Source organism: Dermochelys coriacea, chromosome 7, assembly GCF_009764565.3.
Source record: "Dermochelys coriacea isolate rDerCor1 chromosome 7, rDerCor1.pri.v4, whole genome shotgun sequence".
NCBI lineage: Eukaryota > Metazoa > Chordata > Testudines > Dermochelyidae > Dermochelys > Dermochelys coriacea.
Window position 1 is genome coordinate 61,648,214 of NC_050074.1, and position 24,092 is coordinate 61,672,305.

The following is a 24,092-nucleotide window of genomic DNA, read 5'->3' on the forward strand; positions in this document are numbered from 1 at the left end:
TTTACTTTGATGGAGTAATGTGCTAAAAGTTGGCATTTGCTGTTGTACTTTTGCTGTACATCATAAAATACAGTTGTGGAAGCTGTGCACTCACTAACACAGAGCTGAATCCCATTTGTGGAAATAGACACTGTGTTCTGATTTCAGATGGTTTATGTCTTGAGGGCATCTCTTGGGATGGCATACATTTAAACCATAGTATGAGTTTGACATCTTCATGTTAGTGAGAATGCAGAAAATAATGTTATAAAAGGCCAGCTTGGGCCCTACCCCTTTTCCCCTCATTACTTACCATCCCTTCTTTACTTGCCAGCTAGATTGCAGCCTTTTTATGACCTGTTACCTTACTGATGAGGTCTTTCTGTTACATGTATTGATGCCTTTGCCCAAGAGTCTGATAAAGCCTGTGTGACTTGCAGAGGTGCTAGTTGTGCTGCAGAAAAATATTAGATATTAAACTTTGATTTGAATAAAAATAAATATGTCCATGTAAATAAGAATTACCATACAATATCAGACAAATGAGCCATCTCGTCTAGTACCTTGTCTCTGACATTGGCCAGTGTCAGCTGCTTCAGAGAGAGAACCGAGAAACCATATCCTGAAATAACTGGCCCACAGGGGAATTTTAAGTAACACCTGTTAGAAGTTGTCCTATGGCATGAAGCATGTTTGTCCCGTTATATACGGTGTGACGAAGTCAGGCTGGACGGCTGCAAGAGAGTGGGGGAGTATGTTAGCCCTAGATGTGCCCTTTTTCCTACAGGCTGAGAACGGGTTACCTCAGGTCAGTTAAGGACACCTGAGTCCTATTAAGGGCTGCCTGAGACCTTTAAAAAACCCTCCTGTGGTGAGAGAAAGGGAAAAGAGACAAGCAGTTGCAGGGCTAGTGGTGGCAGGGAGATAGGCTTTTCTAGAGTGAGAGGCAGCTCTCCTCCCTACAGGAGAAACAATCAAAACTGAATGCCTGTTTAGGGGAAGGACTGACCCCCCCCCTCCACCCAGCAAGGGGGCAGGGAAAGGTGCATCCCCTTGTTTTGTGTTTATGAATTAGTTTCTTTTATTTGGTGGAGGAGTACTCCTGAGCCTGTCCTGAGGCGTACCTTGAAAATACTGATAAATAAACTCAGAGTGGGAAGACAAACACGGTCCAGAGTGGGGTTGATTTACTCTAGGTCCCGCCACCATCAAAGGGGGAAGTACTAAGTCTGGCGAGATGGAGGAGGTGCCTTGCCACAACGGGTAATCTTTTTCATCCTCATAAACTCTTGGCCTCAGTGTTACCTTGTAGTTGTAAGTTCCACAAGTTGGTTATGCATTGTGGTTAAAAAAAATCCTATGAGAAATAATGAAATTGAAGGCAATATATTTGGCATCCCCTTGTTGTGCTTAAAGAAATAAGAACCATTCATTATTTTACATACTTCTTTTGTGTATCCACTTAGTCATCATCTCGAAATCAACAGTCATATTCTTGCCGGTTTCTTCATATGGAAGTCATTCTATAGCTCTAATTGTTTCCATTGATTTTCTCCGGACTTCCTTTACTTTTGAGATATATAAAATTATTTATTTTTGATCTAAGGTACCAGAACTGAATGCTATTTCAGGTGAGGATACACCATTGATTTACAAAATGAGGATAATATTTACCTCCTTGGTAAAGCAATTTGAGATTTACTGATGAAAAGCGCTATATCAGAGCAAGTTGTTGTTTTTTTACACATCCTAACATTTTTGTTTTGACTGCAATGACTTATTAAGCAGATATTTTCATTGAGCTGTGCACAGTAAGCACAGCTTGGTTTCCTGAGTGGTTACAATTAATTTTGAACCCAATAATGTGTATGAGTAGTTCAAATTATGCATATCAGTGTTTAGGAACTTTGCATTTTTCAACCCTGAATTTCATCTGCTATGGTATTGTGTATTTTATCTAGTGTTGTTAGGTTCCTCCGAAGTTCTTCAGTCTTCTCTAGTTGCGGTATCACCATAAATGTTAGCTTTATAACTTTCCATTTTGTCACTGATCCCCTACTCCAGAATATTAATGTGTTAACATTAGCACATATTAAACTCCAGTCCTAGTGCAGGTCATTGACGGGGCAGTACCCTTTCACTGTTAATCTTTTTTGCCATGCTGAAAACTGACTATTCCTTCTGTCTGTCTCTTAGACAGTTTCTAATCCATGACAATCCTTAACTCTTGCTCCTCATAACTAAGATTATTTTATGGCCTGTTGTGAGAGAGTTCTCACACTAAATATAGCTCTTGTGTTGTCTACTTTGTTGATAGGCTGAAACTTAGAGTGGATTGGAGAGCAATGATTTTGCTTTGCAGGAATCATGCTGGCTTGTCCCAGTTCTGTTTATCTCGGTATTTTATAACTCTCATTTTCCAGCCAGTTCAGCTGGCACTGAAACAAATCTCATGGGTCTGTCCTTCCCACAATAGTGTCTGCTGTCTTTCATAGAGCCAGGTGCAATATTTGAGATCTACCAGTCATATGGTTAGTGTTTAAAGTGCTCTCCAAAAAAGTGTGTGTGTCTCTCGTCACCCCCTTATCTGTCCAGAAATCAATTCTGCCCCCAGCCCCAAATCAATCCTACCCCTCTAGCCTCATATCTGCAGCATGTGGGGTTCTTTCTCTCTCCCAGGTCTGTGGGGTGAGAGGGCTACAGTGAGGACCTTTCTGCCCAGTTGCAGCAGGGGCGGGTGGAGTAGAGGAGCCTTACTGTTGCTTGCAGGATGGGAATAGGGAGTGGAGCCATTCTGAGCTGCTGTGTTCGCGCCCCCCCCACCTCCTATCCTTTCATTTCCAGTGAGAATGATGTCGGTTCGTAAGGGAAGAGAGCTCTATCTGCTTTTTGGTATCTCCTAATTGGCTGTTTTCTTGCTTGCCCACCTTTTGAGGAAGAGCAGCCAATTAGAGGGTATTTTCCCCAGGTAGCACTAAAAATGTGTATCCCTCAGTGACCTAGCTTGCTTTTTGGAAATTTTATTCCCTGATCTGTGACCCAGCACACTTTAAGCATTGTCTCTGGTATAGGTGATTTTACTGAGATTGCACTTTTTTCTGCTGTTTTTGGCAGTGTAGTGTCCTAGAGCCTTTCCCTGCTACCTCCCCTTGCCAGAGCCTTTCACTGCTGTGAATAGCTACATGCTGCAGTGTGAACACTACCCGCTTTTCACTGCGGTGTGTAACTATACATACACTACATGCCACCACTGCAAGTTTAGTCAAGGCCTTTGATACCTCATTTGCTGACAGTGCCTTGTCTTCATTACCAGGAAAGAGTGGATCAGTAACATTCTCCTTTGCTCCAATGCAATCATGTAGACCCACCAGTTATCTCACAGGTTTCTCCTTCTGGTATAATTGTTGCTTATTTTTAGGCATGGCAGAATTGATTTTTTGTGTGTGTGCAATTTCGATGATTAATGGCACTGATAATGGGCTGCAGGGGGTTCCCTGCTCAACCCAGGAGACCAAGACACCTGGGTGCAAGGTGCAGGGGAGGTTTTGGTTCTGGCCCCACAGAGCAAAGGGCTGCAAGGGGAAAGATGAGCCCCAGCCATGAGGGAGACCACCCTACTGCTGAACAATTCTTGCCTAGGGATGGAGCCATTCTATAGTGGGGTGGCCTCCCCTGTGGTCAGGAAGCTCTTCCTCCTTACCATCCTGGCCAGAGGACTCTGCTCCCCCTGCCAGCACAGCAGCCTTCCCAGAACCTTGCACCTGCAGAGATCAGGTGTCACTGTTGTGCAGGGAACCCTCTAGAGCTCTGCCATCATATCCCCAGTGACAGCAGGGCCACAGAGGGCTTCCTGCACTTGCACAGGCCTGGTGACACCCAATCCCTGCAGGTGAAAAGTTAGGGGATTAGGCTGCACTCTCACCAGCTGTTACTAATGGATATTTTTTTAATCTATTTCAGTGAGTCAGCTGAAATCGACATTTGCCGGTATCTATCCATTAAAATCGAACCCTGCGAAGCCTACTTATTTGTATCTCTTACTTATTTGTATTATTTGTATGAAGCCTACTTTGTATCTCTGGCTCTTTATCTTCAAAATTCCTCCTAGCCCTCCAAATATTTTACATGTCTAAGCTGTGCTTCTTCCTTTTTGGCTTCACTTGGGCTGGATTTTGATTTAGGAAGAATTTAGGATTTAGGATTGTTTGGCTCAAATAGTCACTAAGCACTTAAAATATAATATTGATAGTAAGTTTTATATAGTCTTAAGCATAATGCTACTACTCCACCTCTCAGGTTTCAGAGTAGCAGCTGTGTTAGTCTGTATTCGCAAAAAGAAAAGGAGGACTTTTGGCATCTTAGAGACTAACAAATTTGTTGGAGCATAAGCTTTCGTGAGCTACAGCTCACTTCATCGGATGAAGCTGTAGCTCACAAAAGCTTATGCTTATGCTCAAATAAATTTGTTAGTCTCTAAGGTGCCACAAGTCCTCCTTTTCTTTTTGTGAATACAGACTAATACGGCTGCTACTCTGAAACCTGTCATTATGTTCCTCATGTAAGTCTTGAAAGTGCATTTACTCCAAAAATCCAAAGTAACACATGCTTTGATTCTCTTCCTTTCATCACTGATATAATTTTTTTTAGAGAATTAAAATATTCTTATTTAGTTTTTCTAGGACAGTGTAAATTAATATAATCATGTTGAAAATCTTTGAAGCCAACAAACCTAAACCAGTTCTATTTTCCTATTCTTGTCATCCACCCCATTATTTAGGTGAGAACTGATCAAAGCTAAAGGAGGAAAAAGAATTCTAAACTACCTTGTCATACATTGCTAAGCTGACTAATTTCCATGAAGTAGGCTATTTATTACTTTTGTATTTGTATAGTTCTTTTCTTAAACTTCATGATAAATGAACGTCAAAAGTATGAGACCTATATTCTAGCTTGAATTAACAACTAGAATTAACAACTGGATCTGTGGCTTCCCTGAAACTACTGCAATATGGTTTAATGAAAAGTAGATGATACAAAGCTGCTTCTGTGGTGTCATAACTCATTACATTTTTACGTTCTTGTCTGGAAAGCTAAAAAATAACTGAGACTAGACATTCTTTGTAAAATGTTCATAAATCTGGGGAAACTCAATATGAACAGTTTTATCTCTTGAACTTCATTGTATGACTTAGGAATGACAAAGATGGCCAAAATGATTGATGAAAGACAGCAGGAATTGACTCATCAGGAACACAGAGTGATGTTGGTGAACTCCATGAACACTGTGAAGGAGCTGTTGCCAGTCCTTATTTCAGGTAGTTTCTCCTGTCCTATTAGATGCAAATCTGAATTTGGATGCATGTGTATTATACCATTAAAAATAGAAGCTTTGACATGCCTCTTGGGCTGACTGCAAATATTTAGATGTTTGGCTGATTTGTGGCAAACTGGGAGGGGATGGCAAGTTGTAACGCCAACTCTCCATGTGCATACTCTGGGTATTTCCTATTTTAAGTTCTGTGCACCTCCGATTTAAAATGAGCTACGTAAACTAGTGATACACTATTTATATCAGATGTATTTGTGTCATGCATACTTGTCACAGTATAGAGGGTTTAATGAGTATTTTTAAATGGCAGTCTGCATGTGTGCATTCATATGGATAAACTCCCTCATGGTTGTCTTATTTTTTTCAGTATCTGTTCATAACATGTCTCACATTAATAAAATCTAGTTGCCATCATGAAGGATTAAGGGGAAGGATCTAAAAAAACTTTGAGGGTGAGGGCCATTGAAAAGTATACCAAAAATGGGGCACACTTCTGCTATATTTCTCACCCTTTTGTCTGGCATGATATGGGTTTTTTTATCCTGTGAATGGGCAAGAAGAAAGGAGAGCTTAACAGCTGAAGATTGTTCAGGAGCAGAACTGCCAGTCCAACAGCTGAAATAGCTTATTCGTCTAGCAAAATTCATGTGGTTAGCCAGAGGGAATGCTGGTCTGATAAACTACAGAGGAAGGCGGAATATCCTCCCCAAGACAAGGGTGAAAGGGGGATTGGGGGAGAGGGAGGCATGTAATGGGACTGAGCACATTTTAGTATGTCAGGATTTTCACACTTGTGAACATATTAACCCCCTCCCTGGCACTTTGCTGGGTTTTGCCTAGTGGTATAAGCGGTTTAGCACATTAAAGTGTTGCTTTTGTTTTAAGAACTGACCATAAAATGAAGTAGAAACTGAAAATGAATTTGACAGTTGCTTCTTGCTGCTAAGTGGGTGTCATCTTGTACATCATAAAGCACATTTAACTAAATTATCTACTCAGAGGCCCAAACTGGAGTAGCCATCAGTGTTACAGATCAGGACAAAGGATGGAAGCTTTTAAGCAAAGCTGTGTAGGAAGGCTGCACAGAATTTGCCTGCATCTGGTCCATGTGTAATTCCTCTTAAAGCCCTACACTTGTCCTGCCTTTGATTTTTAAGTGAATTTACTGTCAAAGGGTCACTCAGATTTTGGCCTCTATCTCCAGAAGAATTTACAGCAGCACTAATGCCCTGCCAACATGCCTCCGTCTTAGTCTGTGGAACTGATTCCAAGAGGTTGGAGGATTAGTTGAGTGTTTAAACAGGATCAAACCACAGTTAAAGCTTGATTCTAACATGGCTTTGGTTCTGGGAGGTAAGCTAAACCAACTTGTAATGCATATGGTCATGTCTGCATTTAAGGCTAGTGCTAAAATACAAGTACTTGTGGCACTTTAGAGACTAAACAAATTTATTAGAGCATAAGCTTTCGTGAGCTACAGTTTATCCGATGAAGTGAGCTGTAGCTCACAAAAGCTTATGCTCTAATAAATTTGTTAGTCTTTAAGGTGCCACAAGTACTCCTTTTCTTTTTACGGATACAGACTAACACAGCTGCTACTCTGAAACCGGCTAAAATACAGTGGTATTCATAATGCAGATTTTTTTTTTTAATTACTGTTGTCCTGGGGTGGATTGTAACTGGCAACATGGAGGAGAAGAGGAAACAAGCTTATAATTCAAGTATCAGAAGGGTAGCTGTGTTGGTCTGGATCTGTAAAAGTTGCAAAGAGTCCTGTGGCACCTTATAGACTAACAGAAGTATTGGCGCATAAGCTTTTGTGGGTGTATACCCAACATGCATCCGATGAAGTGGGTATTCATCCATGAAAGCTTACGCTCCAATATGTCTGTTAGTCTATAAGGTGCCACAGGACTCTTATGAGCTTCAAAAGTGGCAAATTGCCTCTGCATTTTTGCTGAATATATGATAAATTGATGTAAATAGAACAGTAGGATAACTTTTCTTTCTCTTTAAGATTTTTTTTTTTTTTTGGTACATACACCACATGTATCTAGCCTAAGAATGGGACTGTTGTGTAACCACGGCAGAGCCTGATTGCAAGCAAACACAGTTGAATGCATCCACACAGCACCATTTTTCCCAGCAAAAACTGCACTGACTGTACTGAACAACTATGTTTTTGCATCTGTGCATTCTGTGAAAACCTGGACAGCTCTCCCTCCTATGTTTCCTCAGCTGCTGCATGCCCTCCATCTCAAGAGCACAGTATTATGGATGTGTTTTGCAGAGTGGAATGCACTTGGTATCATTCTTCACAGAAATGTGGGAGTAATTGTGACACTTGCTTAGCTAGTCTAAGAGATGTGGTTTGATTGGTCCTAGCTATAGAGCAGAAAACTTGTCAGGTTGTAACCAAATTCTAAGAAATACGTTCTAGCCCTTCTCATAAATTAACAAAGCTAAAGTGGCAAAAAACCTCTCTAGTGTATAAACAGTTATACTAGTGTAAAAGTGTTTATACTACTATAGCTTATTCTTGTTTGAGCTCTAGTGTAGACATATTTATAACTATCAGTAAAAAAACCCACACTGTTAATCAACATAGATTTACCAGTAAAACTTAAGTGTAGACCAGCCTTTAAAGTCATCAGCCTTTATGGTGTTTTCCCGTCCTGTTCAAAACATATAGTTTACTGTTTCTGAGTTTATGCAGGAGGAGGAGATCTTGTATATCAATCATATCTTCTTAGATAGTTTCTCTAATCTAGAGTGCAATGTTCACAGCTATGAAGATTTTTGTAACTACTAAAAGTTCCAAAAGCCAAGGAATAGAAGAGGCCTTGAAAAACCGCAATTTCACAGTAGAGAAGATGAGTGCTGAAATAAATGAGATCATCCGGGTGTTACAGCTCACTTCCTGGGATGAGGATGCCTGGGCTAGCAAGGTATGTTCACTGTTCCTTTTGGAAATAGAAGTCAGATTCTACTTAACTTCTCACAGTAACTATAAATTGAGGTTTTCAAGAATGTTTGATTAGAGTGTACACAACCTTATCTTGTAACACGATATAGTATTATATCATAAATAGGCTTGGAAGGATTAGATTTTTTAGTAAATGCTCATTTCACTGTATACACACAAACAATGAAAAATGTTTCCATTGATGTTGATCAAAATTTATAGATAGGCAATGTAAGAAAAGTGCAACTTGAGAACTTACCAGAGTTTGACTTAAGGCTATTTACGTTGTATATTTTGACATAGGTTGAAATTTGTGTTTTACACAAGCTTTAACTTTTTTTGAATCTCAATGTCTGTCATTAAATTGTCTGCTCCCCATAGTTTCCCACAATTGTGAAAGATTTTAAATGAATAAAAATAAAGTGTTTAAAATAAACCATCAATATTGTCCATCCAAATTTTTGTTTATTAAAAAATTGAATTCTGCCAAGCTAATCACAAGATACCAAGGTACAAAGAATATCTTTGGAGATAATTTGGTCCCTGTTAAAGCTTGTTTTTAAAAGTAACTTGCCTGTCCCATAGCTTAGTCTTTGCTGATTCCTATAATAGAAACAAGTAGGTTAAAACGCATGGCACATGATCCAGTGGCTTACTGGAAGCACTCTGTACTGCCATGTAGGAGATCAGGGTTTGTGCTCATTTATGGTCTCTCTTTGGCTTGATAGGAAAGTGCTAGACTTTAGTATGCTCTTTTCAAGGAAAGAGCGTGTTTAATCTCAGTCATGTGGTGACCAAATTTTACACTGTGTGGTGTGGGTAAATTGGGCACACGAGCTGTCCCTTGAGGTCTGTACAAAATTTGTCCAACTCAGTACACTACTTAAACATTCAGTCTAGTATTACCTTAAAGTACTTCTGTATGTGTCAGCAGGCAGTTTGCATTCATATTATCGCTAGAAATTTGAATTTGTCGCTCAGTGTAAAGACTAGGTGAAGAACTCCATCTTAACTGAGCAAATATTTTTGTATCAGCCTGGGTGTGGGTGGGATTAGTATCAATATATGTTCTTCTTACCCCTCACCTCCAAAAACGCTCTGTGTTCTAAACAATCTTTCTGGAGGAGAAGAGATGTGAAATGAGATCTGAGAAGTTGGAACTTCTACAAAAATGACTCCCAGTCAACCCAACGTATTTGGGTTTGTTTGCAGCTACTGGCATGCACATGGAGTGTGCAAGGGATGCCATTACTCTGCTTTACCTGGCTGTCCACTTAGTACAGAAAGTGCTGCAATGTCAATGCCTGCCTGCTCACATGGATAGAGCACAGGCAGAATGGAGAACTACCGCTGTGTGCAAACACAGCAGCACAACTAGTGGTTGGGATGCCAACTGTGTTTGGATGGCCTTTAAAGTATGCTGCTAACAGGCTTTTTAGGATCATTAAAAAATGTTTAGACATAAAGACAGACTAGTTCCCCCTTAGAAAACCTGTTGTGATAGAGACATTAAAATCACATTAGCCTATGTATTGGTGCCTTAACCCTGATTTTGCATTTGAAGTATTTTACCACTCTACTACTTTACTTTATGCATCTTTGTTTTTGTTCTTCTGTTTCTTATCTTTTCTCACCTTTAGAAGGTAAGATTTCTTCCGCACCCCACACCTGTACTTTTGTACTAAAACAAAAAAGCATGTCTGTGGGATTTTGTGCTGTGTGCAGACTGTGTGCTGTGTATATTTTTTTCCTGTGTGCCAGTTGTAACACCGTACTTATGTATGTAGGTCTAATAGAGGTTTTTAAATGAGCTTTGCTACCCCTGCTCTGCTGTAAGATATCTGAAGTTTGGAGCAACTTGTTAGGTGCGGGTGATGACAGCCCAGACTATGCAACTCTGCTGTTCAGAGTTTGATGGGAGTCTTCCCAAGTCTTTAGGACAGGTTCCTGTTGAATGTTTTTGTTTAACCTATGTTACTAGCTTCTGGTGCTCATGATCATAGAGTCCAATTATGCAGAAGCAGGCTTTCTGTCTGATGGAAAGCTTTATAAAGTAATTTTGCCCATCCCATAGTCTGTGGGAAGAATCTCTTGCTTTTCATCAGCATAGCCCCTCAATAAATAAGTTTCCTCGGAGAGCTTGAGCCTTCTATACAGGGCAGGTGGCTTAGGCTCATAACTTAAGTTACTTTTTTTAAATTAGTTTTTCCTTACGGATTTAAACATTTCCCCCACTTTGTTTGAAACACACACAACCTCACTATTCCTGTGCATGGGAAACCAGGAAGCTTTCACTGTCCTAAGATGAATGTAGGGCAAAGTAGTAGTAAGTGAGATTTTCAAAATTCTTAAGATATATGTGAAAAATTTCTGTTAGTAACACAAGTCAAGGAGCTTTTATACAAATGCTTATTTTGACAGTATCTGTAAGTGGGAAAATTTTGGCCAGTGTGCATAATACATAAGTATGCTTTGTGGTCAGTATTCCAAATATATCATTGTGCACTCTAGGTAAATTTAGAGTAATATTTTAATTATAAATTATATTTCAACATGCAGGATTATGATAGTCTGCCTGCATTTTAGACATGTAGCATTGGGCATTGCTTGTGTGTTGAACTGTTCATGGTACAAAAGATATTAAATGTTATAACTGAACACTTGTGAGAAGAAATAAGTCCTGGTATTGGTTGTCTTGCTAGTGGTCCCACACAGCAGACCTTCCTCTATTGATACACATGGCAAATGCTTGATTTGGGGAGAGAGGAACTATTAATTTACTTATATTTGCTGTACCTGTTGCATGCTTCTCCTTACTGATGGAGACTTCCAATGGAAAGAGATGATTCCTACAGAAAGGAGAGGGAATAAAGTAAGTGGAGGAAAAAATTTAGAGCAGAACTGTTTTTCCTATCAAGTGCACACCATTATTAACTTCATTAAGATAATTCCAACACTGTTTTTTAGACTGGGGGTTAATTTCAAATTTAGACAATATTTATAATTCTGGGAAACCATGAATTTGCTTAAATATAGATTTTGTTTTGTTTTGTTTTTATTAAACATAATGTGAGTGTTGGTTTAGAATTTAAATGCTGAATGAATGTTGACAGTTTTTCTGAAGCAAAACTTAATTGTTGAATTGTTTGGTTGCAACAAGTTTTTCATGTGCAGGTTTCCCCCTCCCCTCCATGAACAGTTAAATGAAAAATCCCAGTAGATGAGTGGGGATGAAACTACAAATGGAATACATTTGAGTATATAAATGTTTAGTTTGTCCTTTAATTCAAATGTCTAAAGGCTGTAACAAAACTAGGAAAAAAGAGAATCTGCTGCTACAGTGCTCAATTCATATAATTCCCACTGAGGCTGAAGACGAGCAAGCGGGTAGTGAATAAGGAATGGATTCTGCAAGAGACTGAGCATTTCTTGAGAGTTGAGGGCTGTTGGGAAGCATCCAGCAGTCTTGTTGGACGCTTCCCAGGCTTGAACCTTGTTTGACTAAGCTAGTTGATATGCCAGAAAACAGGACTTGCTGTACTTTCCCCAACATTGCCTTCTTTGGTAAAGAAATGCAGATATTGTACAACTTCTCTAGACTTAGAGTACTTAATGATTCAGAGATTATAGTTAATATTTAGCAACAAGAGATTCCCTCTGAGGCAGGAAAATTACCAATATATTTTTTCCAATCTGTGCTAGCTCTATGGCTGTTCACAAAATTACTAGTGATGGCGGAAGCAGCAAAAAGAGGAAAGTAGATCTAGGAGGTACCCTTGCTGGAGAATTGGCTTGTAAAATGCACATTGCCTCTTTCCGAGTCAGGCAGTGTTAACCCTGATTGTTTTGCCTGTTTTATTTAGGCTCTGTGAAAAACTAGTTTTGTTTCTAGTATCAGTGTTAGTCTAGTCTGTATCCACAAAAGCAACAAGGAGCCTGGTGGCACCTTAAAGACTAACAGATTTATTTGAGCATAAGCTTACGTGGGTAAAAATCCCACTTCTTCAGATGCATGGAGTGAAAATTACAGATACAGACATAAATATACTGACACACGGAGAGAAGGGAGTTGCCTCACAAGTGGAGAACCGTCTGTAATTTTCACTCCATTCATCTGAAGAAGTGGGGTTTTTACCCATGTAAGCTTATGCTCAAATAAATCTGTTAATCTTTAAGGTGCCACTGGACTCAGTTTTGTTTCTGTTGCTCCACCTCCTTTATCTGAGGAAAATTTAGACATCATAAATTTATCTGCATCAGAAGGGAGACAAATCAGTGGAACAGTTTCAGAACTCCAAGAAGGTCAAAGTCCAGAACCTGAAACATCTTTTGTTTCTTTTAAAACATCTTTTAATATTTTGGTACTAAAACTGGCTTCCCTGGATATGTTTTTAGTTCCAGGTCCCTGCTTGCCAACCTTTATCAATCAACAGGACTATAGGTTTCAATGATCCAACTCTCTCCCAAAGTCTGACAGTGGGTCAGGCTCTGTCAGTGCTGAAGGGATGAAGCATACAACAAGTACAGTATCAGTTGTCCAGTTAAGGGACCTGTTCTGATGGAGTGTGTCCACTAGAAATGAATCCTGCCTGGATAGAATGAAAATGTTAAAACAGGCTAAAAGCTGAGAGCAATCTTATGCATTGCTGTTCAAAAGCAGATACTCTAGTACCATACAACCATGATTTGGATAGGCTACAATTGTGGAGCTATCTGGACAGTCCATGGGTTGATGTGAAGCTTGTAACTATGCTTTTAAAGAAGAGATGCTCTTGAATTGATTGAAACAATTTATTGGCTACGTGAATGAGTTTCCTAGCAGAAATTTGAAATATCCAAGCAGAACAGACATTGACGTACTACCACAAAAAAAAGAGAATGCTGTTCAAATCTGTGCATTATGTCTGTAGCTTTTGGGGAGCCCCAGGAATTGATGTATTTGATACACAGGATGGCAAGACTTAGACAACAGAATGATCAGGAATGGAGCCCTGGTGCTGATGGGAAAGGTGATAGAAGACAACTTGGCTCTCTTAGATCCCAGGTTGAGTATGTAGTGCTGGGCATTTTCAAAATAAAAAGTGTAAAAGCTAAAAAAAAAAAGTAAAATCATGTTTCCTTGTGTTGATGAAATAAGAGATTCAGTAATATACAGGAAACCTTCAGTGTCATTTTACTGATTATAAATATACAAAGCAATGAAGAGGACTGCAATTAGCATGATTAAATATAATTCTTGGGCATCATCAGCGCACATTACTGAGGAGGAAGATACGGGTTTCTAAAATTTTTAAGTAGACTTAAAGTGGAAAAAATCAATGAGGTTTTTTTCAGTCTGTTGTCTTGAAACCTCTTCAATACATAGTATAAATCCAAAGCTTGAAAGTGCAGTGTTCTACTGAATGCTTCAGAGATATGGATGTGGTGGACAAACACAACTTTAAAAATCCTTTCATTTATAAACCCCTTTCTCAATGGTAAAGCCCTGATTCTACAAAGATTTACGCACAAGCTTAACTTTAAGTACTGAGTGATCCCATCAAGACTCTACAGGGTCAGAGCATTAATATAGAGACTAGTGACTAATATGTATACCTTTTTAAAGCTTCAGTTAATGCTTTTGGTTTTGGATTATTTATGGAGTGGCTGGCTTGCTCTCCACTATCCATTCAGAGCTAAAACTCCTTTAGTCTGGTATGCAATAACTGAAAGCTACAACTATCATCACAAGTGATAAGTTTATCAGCTTAGTTAAATGTTTAATAGCTTTATGCATGGTGCTTATTGTTTTATCACTTGCCTTACATTAAAAACAGAATTCACAAATTATAGAGCTCTAAAGTTAATAAAAAACAGTATATCCTGCCCTATAATGGTTTGAAAGTCATTTAAAAGCTGCTCCAAGTACAGATCTTTCACTTACCCCTGAAGCTCATCAATCTCTAGTTCTGACAGACTGTAGAGGAAGCAGGTTCTGAGACCTAGGCTTTCTAATGAGCATGTTCTGTCACTGGACCTGGAGAGCTCAAACCCAGCTCCTGACTCCAAGAGCCACCTAGAAGTTGCAATATGGCATGAGGTGACCTTTAAGGAGCTGGGTCCCATACAATAGAGGACTGCATAGATTGAAACCAGTCCTTTGAACTATGCTCAGAGGTGAATAGGTACCTGGTGCAGATCATGGATGGAGCAGGGTATAGTCTGTTGAAAACAGCTCACCCTAAGAAAAGAGTAGCTGCGTACTGCACCAAGTGAAGTTCCTGTATTTAGCCCTAAACACAACATACTGCAGCAATCTAGTTTTGTCATGGATACACTGATCCACTTTAAAGAAGGGTTTCAACCTCTTTAGTGCTGCCAGTGTACCCCTCATTGTACAAGACACAGACAAGTGTACAAGACAGTGAATCCTGTCCCAAGTATCTTGCAGTCTAAATAAGAGATCTGACGGGGTAGGGAGGAAAGAGAGAGAGAGGGCTAGGTTCTGCTGACTTACTGTATGCAGAATTCTGCATAAAGATGCTATCATAAAGACATGACTCTGTGGCAGGGCAGCTCATTAACACCATTTAGAATAAACAAATGTAAGTTACTTTTATCACATGCTTATTGAAGAGCTGTTATTCTGGCCCTGTCCCAGACTTCTTGCATTTGATTGTTCTTGTTCGCTCCTACTATGTTGGCTAGAAAACTCACAGTGCCCTCTAGTGGAGAGTTAACTGATCAACCCTGGCAAGTGTACACAGAGAAAGGACTCTGTTTTCTGCTTTAATAGGTGAAGGAGTGATAGTGAGCCAATACCTTTGCTATTGACAGTAAATCTGTATCTTCCTCCATCCTTGTTATTGTTTCCACAAAAGTGACACTCAGCTAGTGTCTGACTTTAAAGGGCAGATGAATTCCAAAAATGTAGGTGTTCAATAGATTAGGTAGAAAAGGGCATTAAAATTGTCATTGACCTCTTAACTATAAGACGCCACTTCCAGTAGTATCAAGTAATTTCTGAAAAGACCTATAAACCATAATCTTGTTGCTAAATTTACTATAGTTGCTACAGAGTCTGGGTCTACACTTAAAAATCCTGATTTCCAAGATACTATGTCTGAAAATTGTTGCAGCTTTTTTCCTGCAGGAATTGTAGCACAGGGAAAATAACTGAACAGAAAAAGTAACTAAAAACTTGCATGTAAGAATCCTTTGCATTTTGAGTGAAATGAAAACGTCTTTTGGTTTTAATTCTCAAGAAAAGACTGTGACCTGCTGCTGTCCAGTACATTTTTGAGCTGTTTTAATAGGAGAATCGACTTGTGTTAAGCTTAATTTTCTATCAGCTTTGATTGCGTTTACTATCTGTGCTTTGGCAAAGAGAATGATTGTGAAGGTTTCTCTTTTGTAAAGGACACTGAAGCTATGAAGAGAGCTTTGGCCTTAATAGATTCCAAGATGAACCAGGCAAAGGGCTGGCTAAAGGATCCCAATGCATCACCAGGTAATAATCATACTCCACACATGCAGTGTTCAGAGTTTACTGTCTAAATGATTGTGGGTTTTTTAGAAAAAATTCTGGTATATTACTAATTACAGGTGAAGTATTCTGAAAAGAAATGCTTAGATGTTCCTTCCTTCAAATATTAATGTAAAGAAAATAATTTATATGCAAAGTGCTTTGGAAAGATTTGTTGGTTTTTTATTCATGTTGTTCAAATGATGTAGTTCAAACCATGTGTAAACGAATCTTCTCTTTTCCAGTATGTTAGAAAATGTGTTCAATATTTAGTGCTGTATTTATCTTCCTTTGCTAGTAAAAAAGTGTAATACATTACAATTAATACAGGAAAACGTGGGTCTGCAGCCCAGATAATAAAAAAAATCCCTTATGCACTTTCATGCTTCATACCTTTAGTTCTATATAGTATTGATCAGGCTGCTATATTTCCATTATTTATTTATTTATTCCCTCTCCCCCCCCCCGGCGCGGTCTTCTCAGAAATATCTTTTTAACATATAAAACTGCTATTTATGACACCTTTATTTTTTTTTTAAATTCCTGTAAGACTTTCCTGTGTCTAAACATAACCAGTTGGCAGGTTTTTTTTTTCATTTGTGCATCAAAGATCTAAACTAATTTATTTTTTTTTAAGGTGTAGGTAAATGTACACCTGAGCGGCAATACTGGAAATGTTTATTTTTGCTGTGTATGGTGTCACTGTTTTAAACCTCGCTCTCATTCTCTCCCCCTCCCTCTACATAGTCAATCGTGGCAACTTCAGTTTCCTGTGGCTAAAGGTCATTGAAATGCATCCTACAAAATAACATTTTAATGAAGGTGTTACTAATACAATCCAGTTTTAACTGGGTTGGCAACTTTCCTTTTAAAAGAAATTTTTGTATCTTACACCTGGATTTTAATTATTGTATTAACTAGGTGTGTACAGCATTATAGAAAAGCAATAATCAAATTTTAAGCGAGTCAAACAAGTTGTTAGTTTCTAGATTAAAAAAAATAAATCTGTCCTATAGCACACCAGGTTTAATTGAAGTAACCTCATTAATCCCAAATCTTCTATCCCTACTGTTTTGTTGCCCACTTTCATTGAGTCATTCCTAAACTGTAAGCTCTTTGGCACATGAACGTTTTGTGAGTGCTGGAGGTGCCCACAACATCCAGGTGTTTTTTTTAAAAAGAAGAAGAATCTAGAACTACTATGCTCTTTGTTGAACACCAAGAAAGCTTTGCTGTAGGCTACAGCTAAGACTTTGAAAGTTAGTCCCTCTTTTCCTTGCCTCCCACCCAAAAAACCCCACAATTCAAAATCATGTTCTTTGAAAATGTTTTTATATAGAAGCTTCATCAGGAGAAATGAAACCATCTTTAGGGATTCATTTCATGCCTAATTCATGGGACAGGATATACTATTAAAACAACATTATGCTGTTGCAGGACCATTGTCTTAGTAAAAGGTATTGGATTTCTTGTACTCTGTGTGCCTTTCCAATCATTTCAGTTAATGTACTTTACTCAGTGAATGAAGTATGATTAGTGCAGCAGGTCATGGTGGAATTAGCAGTTTCCTCTTAATAAGTAATGAGTGTCTTTCAGTGTACTTATTGACTGTCTCCTGCATATTAGGGGATCCTGGTGAGCAAGCTATAAGGCAGATCCTTGATGAAGCCGGAAAAGTGGGAGAACTGTGTGCAGGCAAAGAACGCAGAGAGATTCTGGGAACCTGTAAGACGCTAGGCCAGATGACTGATCAAGTGGCTGATTTCCGAGTTAGGTAAACCTTCTATTATTAATAAAAGAGTGTCTCTGAAGTATATAGCTGTTTAGGCTGTGATGTTCATCACTGTGGTACAACAGGTTACATTTGTAGGAGCAGACCCATTATCTTGTTTGTTTGTCTTGCCATCTCTTCCAGAAGGATAAAACACATGGTGATGTGAATTCATATTTACCAGTGTTCTTGGGACAAAGCAAACAAAATAGTTCAATTAGATCATTCAGACTTCACTCAATTGCAAACATGTAGCGATCTGATTTGCCTTGAAAAATCAACAAGCAGAAATGGGGTCTTCAGCTCAGTATAAATAATTCCACAAACTCAGGTGCCTTTTATAAATCAACACATTTCATATGATTCAGAGTACCCTAGTCCTTTGGGTTGCCAGAGGTGATGTACCAGAAGATAGAAGTTGCTCATCAAACTGATAAATTATGTAGAAGTTAGTCTTCACCTACAGTTCTTTTTGTTTCTGTTTTGCATTTGGCCTTGATGAGCCTGATTCTTTTGCTTACACCATTCTTCCATCTGTGTTACTTCATTGGCTGCAAGAGTTACTTCAGACTTATAGTGTTTTGGGAGGAGAATCAGGCCCACTGTCCCATGATTAAATTCTGGTTCTGGGCTGGAAGAGCAATTTTGTAGCAGACAGTTCAATATATGGTAGCCTAATGGGATCAATTAGATCATGTTTTGTAGAGCACTTTAAACAGGAATGGCAATGCCAAAGCACTAAGAACTTATTATACTCTCAAAAGCTCAGGGGGCCTTGTGTTCCTTTGTGAAAGTGGAAAGGCAGGAGGTTTACAAAATACCTCGTAATATGAATTTTGTAATTTAATTTTGGTGGCTGAGGACACAAAATTGATGTGCCGTTGAAGACCGTCAGTTTCCTAACACTGATCTTACCTCAACAAAATAAACTGTTCCAGTGATCCATTAGGTAGATATGTGGTGGCGTTTGAAATATTAATGTGTCTTGCATATTGCCAGGAGTGGCAACAGAAATTGGTAAGAGGAGAGCATGTAAAACAAAACTTCATAAATACCATGTTTTTCAAACTTACGTAAACCAAATGGCCTCTTCTGGCATAAGCCTTCTAGTGAAATATGGGTGAGAAGTGAATAAGCCAGATATTACTTACAAGCTACTTATTTGGAGCTCTCTTTAAAATAAAGCTATTAAATCCTCCATATGCCAAAACTATAAAACATTCTAATCGTATATATTCTCATGCTTGGAATACTTCTTTTATATTTAGCTAAATAAGCATTGGCATACATTAACAGTCGTTATCAGTTCACAGTCCCTGTACATCAAAAAGGCACAAATCTGGAGTATGATACAACTTTCAGAATATTGATTTAGTTGCTTAATGATTCCATTTGTGCAATTCTTAAACCTGAAGCCGTCTCCAAATTATTAGTTGCATTGTCCTCAAAACCTGTTTCAAGGCGTCTATCCATTTCAGCCTTCATGGGAGCAGTGGAAGAAGAAGGTTAAAACTTCACTCTTTAAAAGCTTCTAGCAGATTCATAAAGAAATAATGCAGGATCTCCCTTGAAATTTTACCTGTTTTTTGCAGAGCATCAAGGACAAATTCAGTCTCAAGGTTGAGTTTTCTTGCTTTCGCAAAGCAACAGTTAGTGCCAGTCGTATATTGGCTTGAGACGTCTAGGAAGATGACGAAATCCTACCCCCACTCCCACTCAACAGTTAATTTCTGTGCTGGCTAAATAGTTAAAGGTCCTTGTATGTAATTTCTCAGAGGTTAGGGTTGAAGAAGCATATCTGAAGTTCTGGCCTGACTCAGGAGAGGGGACCTTTAGACCTACTACTATATGATTATCCACAACCTCCTCGTTTGGTGTTTTTTCTCCCTGTCATCTATGCCTGCTCTATTAAACTAACAACGTATTCTTTTATAAGAAGCGGAAAAATCTCTTTATGAACTCTAGTACTTCAGACACTTAGAACCTGAGATTCCTACAACCATATCTAAAAACCTGTAAGATTCTTGGGCTTTTACTTCAAAGAATGTTCCTCTTCACTTGTACTTTATTTCTAAATGTTTGAACAGCCACCTGTGGTGGCTTCAATTCTCCTGCAGAGCCCTGCTGATCTCCTATATGTATTTCAATAACCTTCCCTTGGGTTCCAGTTTAACAAGATGTCCTACCAAGAGCCTGTGTGTTTTTCAGTATTCTGTCTTTTGAACTGGTGTAAATATGGGAATCAAGGGTGTACCTTTAAATTGCAGTGCATAACTCATTTAATCCAGCCCTCCTTGCTGTATGCAGCATAAGATGTGGAAAAGCATTATTCCCCCTAAGTGCCATGGTTTAAACTGTCCTAGGAGTGTTGGGAAGCCTCTGTGGAATGAACAAAGGAAGTGGACACAGGGCCCTGCCACGGGTAATTCAGTTGCACTCTGCCCCCATAACACTCTTTCCTCTTCTCGTCATCATACTAGGGAACCTTCAAAAAATTCAGTTCTTGTGCTGATGTTGCATGTAAAACTCTAGTACGAGACAGGCACCATTTGTGTTTCCTTTTTAAGAGGCACATGTCCTAGCCAGTGTTCAGATGAGCTGTAGCCTTCTTGTTCCCGCTCCCCTGTGTACGTTTTAAACATGTTTCCTGAACACCTTTGCAATATCATGATTGTGATAAGAATTGATGAAAAGTTCGAAACTGCTGTTAGTGCCTTTTGTAATTAAAATAAAAAGAACTTTTTGTATGGTATTCCTATGATGATCTTTGTGTTTTTTGAGTAGAGGACAAGGTGCTACACCAATGGCCATTCAGAAAGCCCAGCAGGTGTCTCAAGGTCTGGATTTGCTTACAGCAAAAGTGGAAAATGCAGCCCGCAAACTGGAGGCCATGACCAACTCTAAGCAGGCGATTGCTAAAAAAATTGATGCTGCTCAGGTATATAGTAATTTTATGAATTCCAAAATTCTCTCAAACTGTGCCTTTAAGTCACTGTGCTGAACTATTGCAGGTATCCCCAAACATGGTGATTACTTTACATGAGGTATATATTGGGGACACTTTCTGGAACATACATACGTCTCTTCTTTCTGATTTCACTATCTAGTGGGAGCCCAGAAGAGTTCTCTCACAAACTCTCTCTCAAAATGGAAATTATTTTAACACAGATGTAAACTGATACATTTCTGAAAATAAAGTGGGAGGTACAGTCTAATTTTGGCCAAAACATTTTTGTTAAAGAATTATGGAACCAATACTATGAAAGTTTCACAATGTTGAACTCCCTTGGGCTCTCTGTGGGAAGTACAAATGCAGATTGAGTGCTGCTATGTTTTATGCAAATGGTAAAACAGTACATTGTTGACCAAGAGGGTAGTTTATTCAGCTCTATAATGGAGGAAGGATATGTAGCATCTTCTTCATAACAGGAAAACTTAATCTTCAATTGTTAGGTCATGCACTCCATTAATTCAGTGTTAAAAAAAGAACTATTATCCAACATCCTATTGTACAACATTTTTAGAAAGATTCCTAAAAAGAACTCTACATTGTCAAATAAATAAATAAATAAATTCAGACTTGTGGAAACATAGGTATAAAATAATTGTGAATACTTGAACAGCATCTAGTTAAAGTGAACTTGTGAAAACAGTATATGTAAGTGGGACTTGACAATGGTAGCTAAGATGTACATAACTTAGTATGGCTTGCCTCATATAACAAAACACCCAGTAGCCATTAGAATATCAGGCTATGTTATCAATATGAGAATCTTTTGTGAAATGCCCGTGTTCAAAAGATTTTATATAAGTAGGTGACTTAATCTTTATTTGTACCTATTTCTTTATATGAAAGAACTGGCTCGCAGACCCGAATGGGGGAAGTGAAGGGGAAGAACAAATTCGGGGAATTATGGCCGAAGCCAGGAAAATTGCAGAACTGTGTGAGGACCCCAAAGACAGAGATGACATTCTGCGTTCCCTGGGAGAAATCTCTGCTCTGACAGCTAAACTGTCAGATCTACGAAGACAGTATGTATCTATACTGCGCACATTGTGGTATCTGAGCATCTTGCAGTTGTAGTTTGAGTAAATGAATTCGATGGATCAGGAAATTCAAAGTAGTTACAGAGAGAAATTTGCATCCTGGAAGTGTAATTAGCTGTTCTGTTGAGAATGAATGTCTCATACTGTGGGTTTTCCTCCTGCATGGAGCAAAACATTTTCATGGGACAGAGAATATCATAGTCTTCATACTTCAGATTCACAAGTAGCTTGTAGCAAGGGATTCTTTCCTGTCCCATATCTCTACTACAGAAGATCAGATGGCTTGAGGTCCCCCTATAAGAAGATATCTATCTCTGCTATAAAAATTCTCCACAGGCAAGGTGTAGCTAGAAACTGGCCTCTTTGCACCACAGGAGCAGTAGAAAGGAGCTGCAGAATAACACAGAATTTTGCCCACAGTCTGTAATACTAGCTAAGGTGCACTTGCGCATTTACTTATACAATTGCCTTCTCAAATTCGTAGATTCATAGATACTAAGGTCAGAAGGGACCATTATGATCATCTAGTCTGACCTCCTGCACAACGCAGGCCACAGAATCTCACCCACCCACTCCTGCGAAAAACCTCACCTATGTCTGAGCTATTGAAATCCTCAAATCGTGGTTTAAAGACTTCAAGGAGCAGAGAATCCTCCAGCAAGTGATCCGTGCCCCATGCTACAGAGGAAGGCGAAAAACCTCCAGGGCCTCTTCCAATCTGCCCTGGAGGAAAATTCCTTCCCGACCCCAAATATGGCGATCAGCTAAACCCTGAGCATATGGGCAAGATTCACCAGCCAGATACTACAGAAAATTCTTTCCTGGGTAACTCAGGTCCCATCCCATCTAACATCCCATCACAGGCCATTAGGCCTATTTACCATGAATATTTAAAGAACAATTAATTACCAAAATCATGTTATCCCATCATACCATCTCCTCCATAAACTTATCGAGTTTAATCTTAAAGCCAGATAGATCTTTTGCCCCCACTGCTTGGAAGGCTATTCCAAAACTTCACTCCTCTGATGGTTAGAAACCTTCATCTAATTTCAAGTCTAAACTTCCTGGTGGCCAGTTTATATCCATTTGTTCTTGTGCCCAGATTGGTACTGAGCTTAAATAATTCTTCTCCCTCTCTGGGATTTATCCCTCTGATATATTTATAGAGAGCAATCATATCTCCCCTCAACCTTCTTTTAGTTAGGCTAAACAAGCCAAGCTCCTTGAGTCTCCTTTCATAAGACAAGTTTTCCATTCCTCGGATCATCCTAGTAGCCCTTCTCTGTATCTGTTCCAGTTTGAATTCATCCGTCTTAAACATGGGAGACCAGAACTGCACACAGTATTCCAGGTGAGGTCTCACCAGTGCCTTGTATAACGGTACTATAACCTCCTTATCCCTACTGGAAATACCTCTCCTGATGCATCCCAAGACCGCATTAGCTTTTTTCACGGCCATATCACACTGGCAGCTCATAGTCATCCTATGGTCAACCAATACTCCAAGGTCCTTCTCCTTCTCCGTTACTTCTAATTGATGTGTCCCCAGCGTATAACTAAAATTCTTGTTATTAATCCCTAAATGCATAACCTTACACTTCTCACTATTAAATTTCATCCTATTACTATCACTCCAGTTTACAAGGTCATCCAGTTCCTCCTGTATGATATCTCGGTCCTTCTCTAAATTGGCAATACATCCCAGCTTTGTATCATCCTCAAACTTTATTAGCACACTCCCACTTCTTGTACCGAGGTCAGTAATAAAAAGATTAAATAAGATTGGACCCAAAACTGATCCTTGAGGAACTCCACTGGTAACCTCCCTCCAGCCTGACAGTTCACCTTTCAGTAGGACCCGTTGTAGTCTCCCCTTTAACCAATTCCTTATCCACCTTTCAATGTTCATATTGACCCCCGTCTTTTCCAATTTAACTAATAATTCCCCATGTGGCACGGTATCAAATGCCTTACTGAAATCTAGGTAATGATAACTCTTGTCCTTTAAGAAAGTTACTAAACTATCAGATGATCTTTCAAGCACTTGGATCATTAATCGTTATGCCTATGTTCTAAATCAGATAAAGCTTAGAAAAGCATAGCATTAAAATGGTCCCACAAGGATCTGTCAGCTTTAGTTCAGTGCTTAGCTAAAGAAAGTGTTTCAATATCAGATCTGAAAAGAAGGTGCAGAGTAGAAGAGGAAGGTTACACTTACGTAGGTGTCAACAGTAGTCTTTAATATTAAATCTGTCACTTTTTCTATTTGTAGTTAGTGCTTTTAACATAGGGTTTTCTTCAGATTTTGCTACCCTACAGTCTGTACATTGGTGTCTTTCTAACCCCGTAAATAAAGTCCTGTGTAAGTCATTATTCTTAATTTCTGTTTTTGTACATAATGAACATAGTTATAGTGAACTGATTCACGAGAATATCACAGTTAAATCTGTTTTCAAAAATATATAATGTCTTGTATTGATTTCAGTTGGCATGT

At 39.0% G+C, this 24,092-nt stretch overlaps 1 protein-coding gene across 3 annotated transcripts in view; it reads left to right on the plus strand.

Annotated features, from left to right (window-relative positions):
• Window positions 1–24,092, plus strand: part of VCL (vinculin) — a 115,310-nt gene that overhangs the window by 65,969 nt on the left and 25,249 nt on the right. For 2 of the 3 annotated variants that reach the window (XM_038408742.2, XM_043519907.1), the window contains exons 5-10: window positions 5,172–5,294; window positions 8,096–8,256; window positions 15,672–15,762; window positions 17,404–17,551; window positions 20,333–20,486; window positions 21,405–21,580. In XM_038408742.2, the coding sequence (XP_038264670.2) occupies window positions 5,172–5,294; window positions 8,096–8,256; window positions 15,672–15,762; window positions 17,404–17,551; window positions 20,333–20,486; window positions 21,405–21,580 (853 nt within the window). Of the gene's footprint in view, window positions 1–5,170; window positions 5,295–8,079; window positions 8,257–15,671; window positions 15,763–17,403; window positions 17,552–20,332; window positions 20,487–21,404; window positions 21,581–24,092 lie in introns of those variants that run through there. The other variant, XM_043519908.1, reaches the window with a different exon arrangement.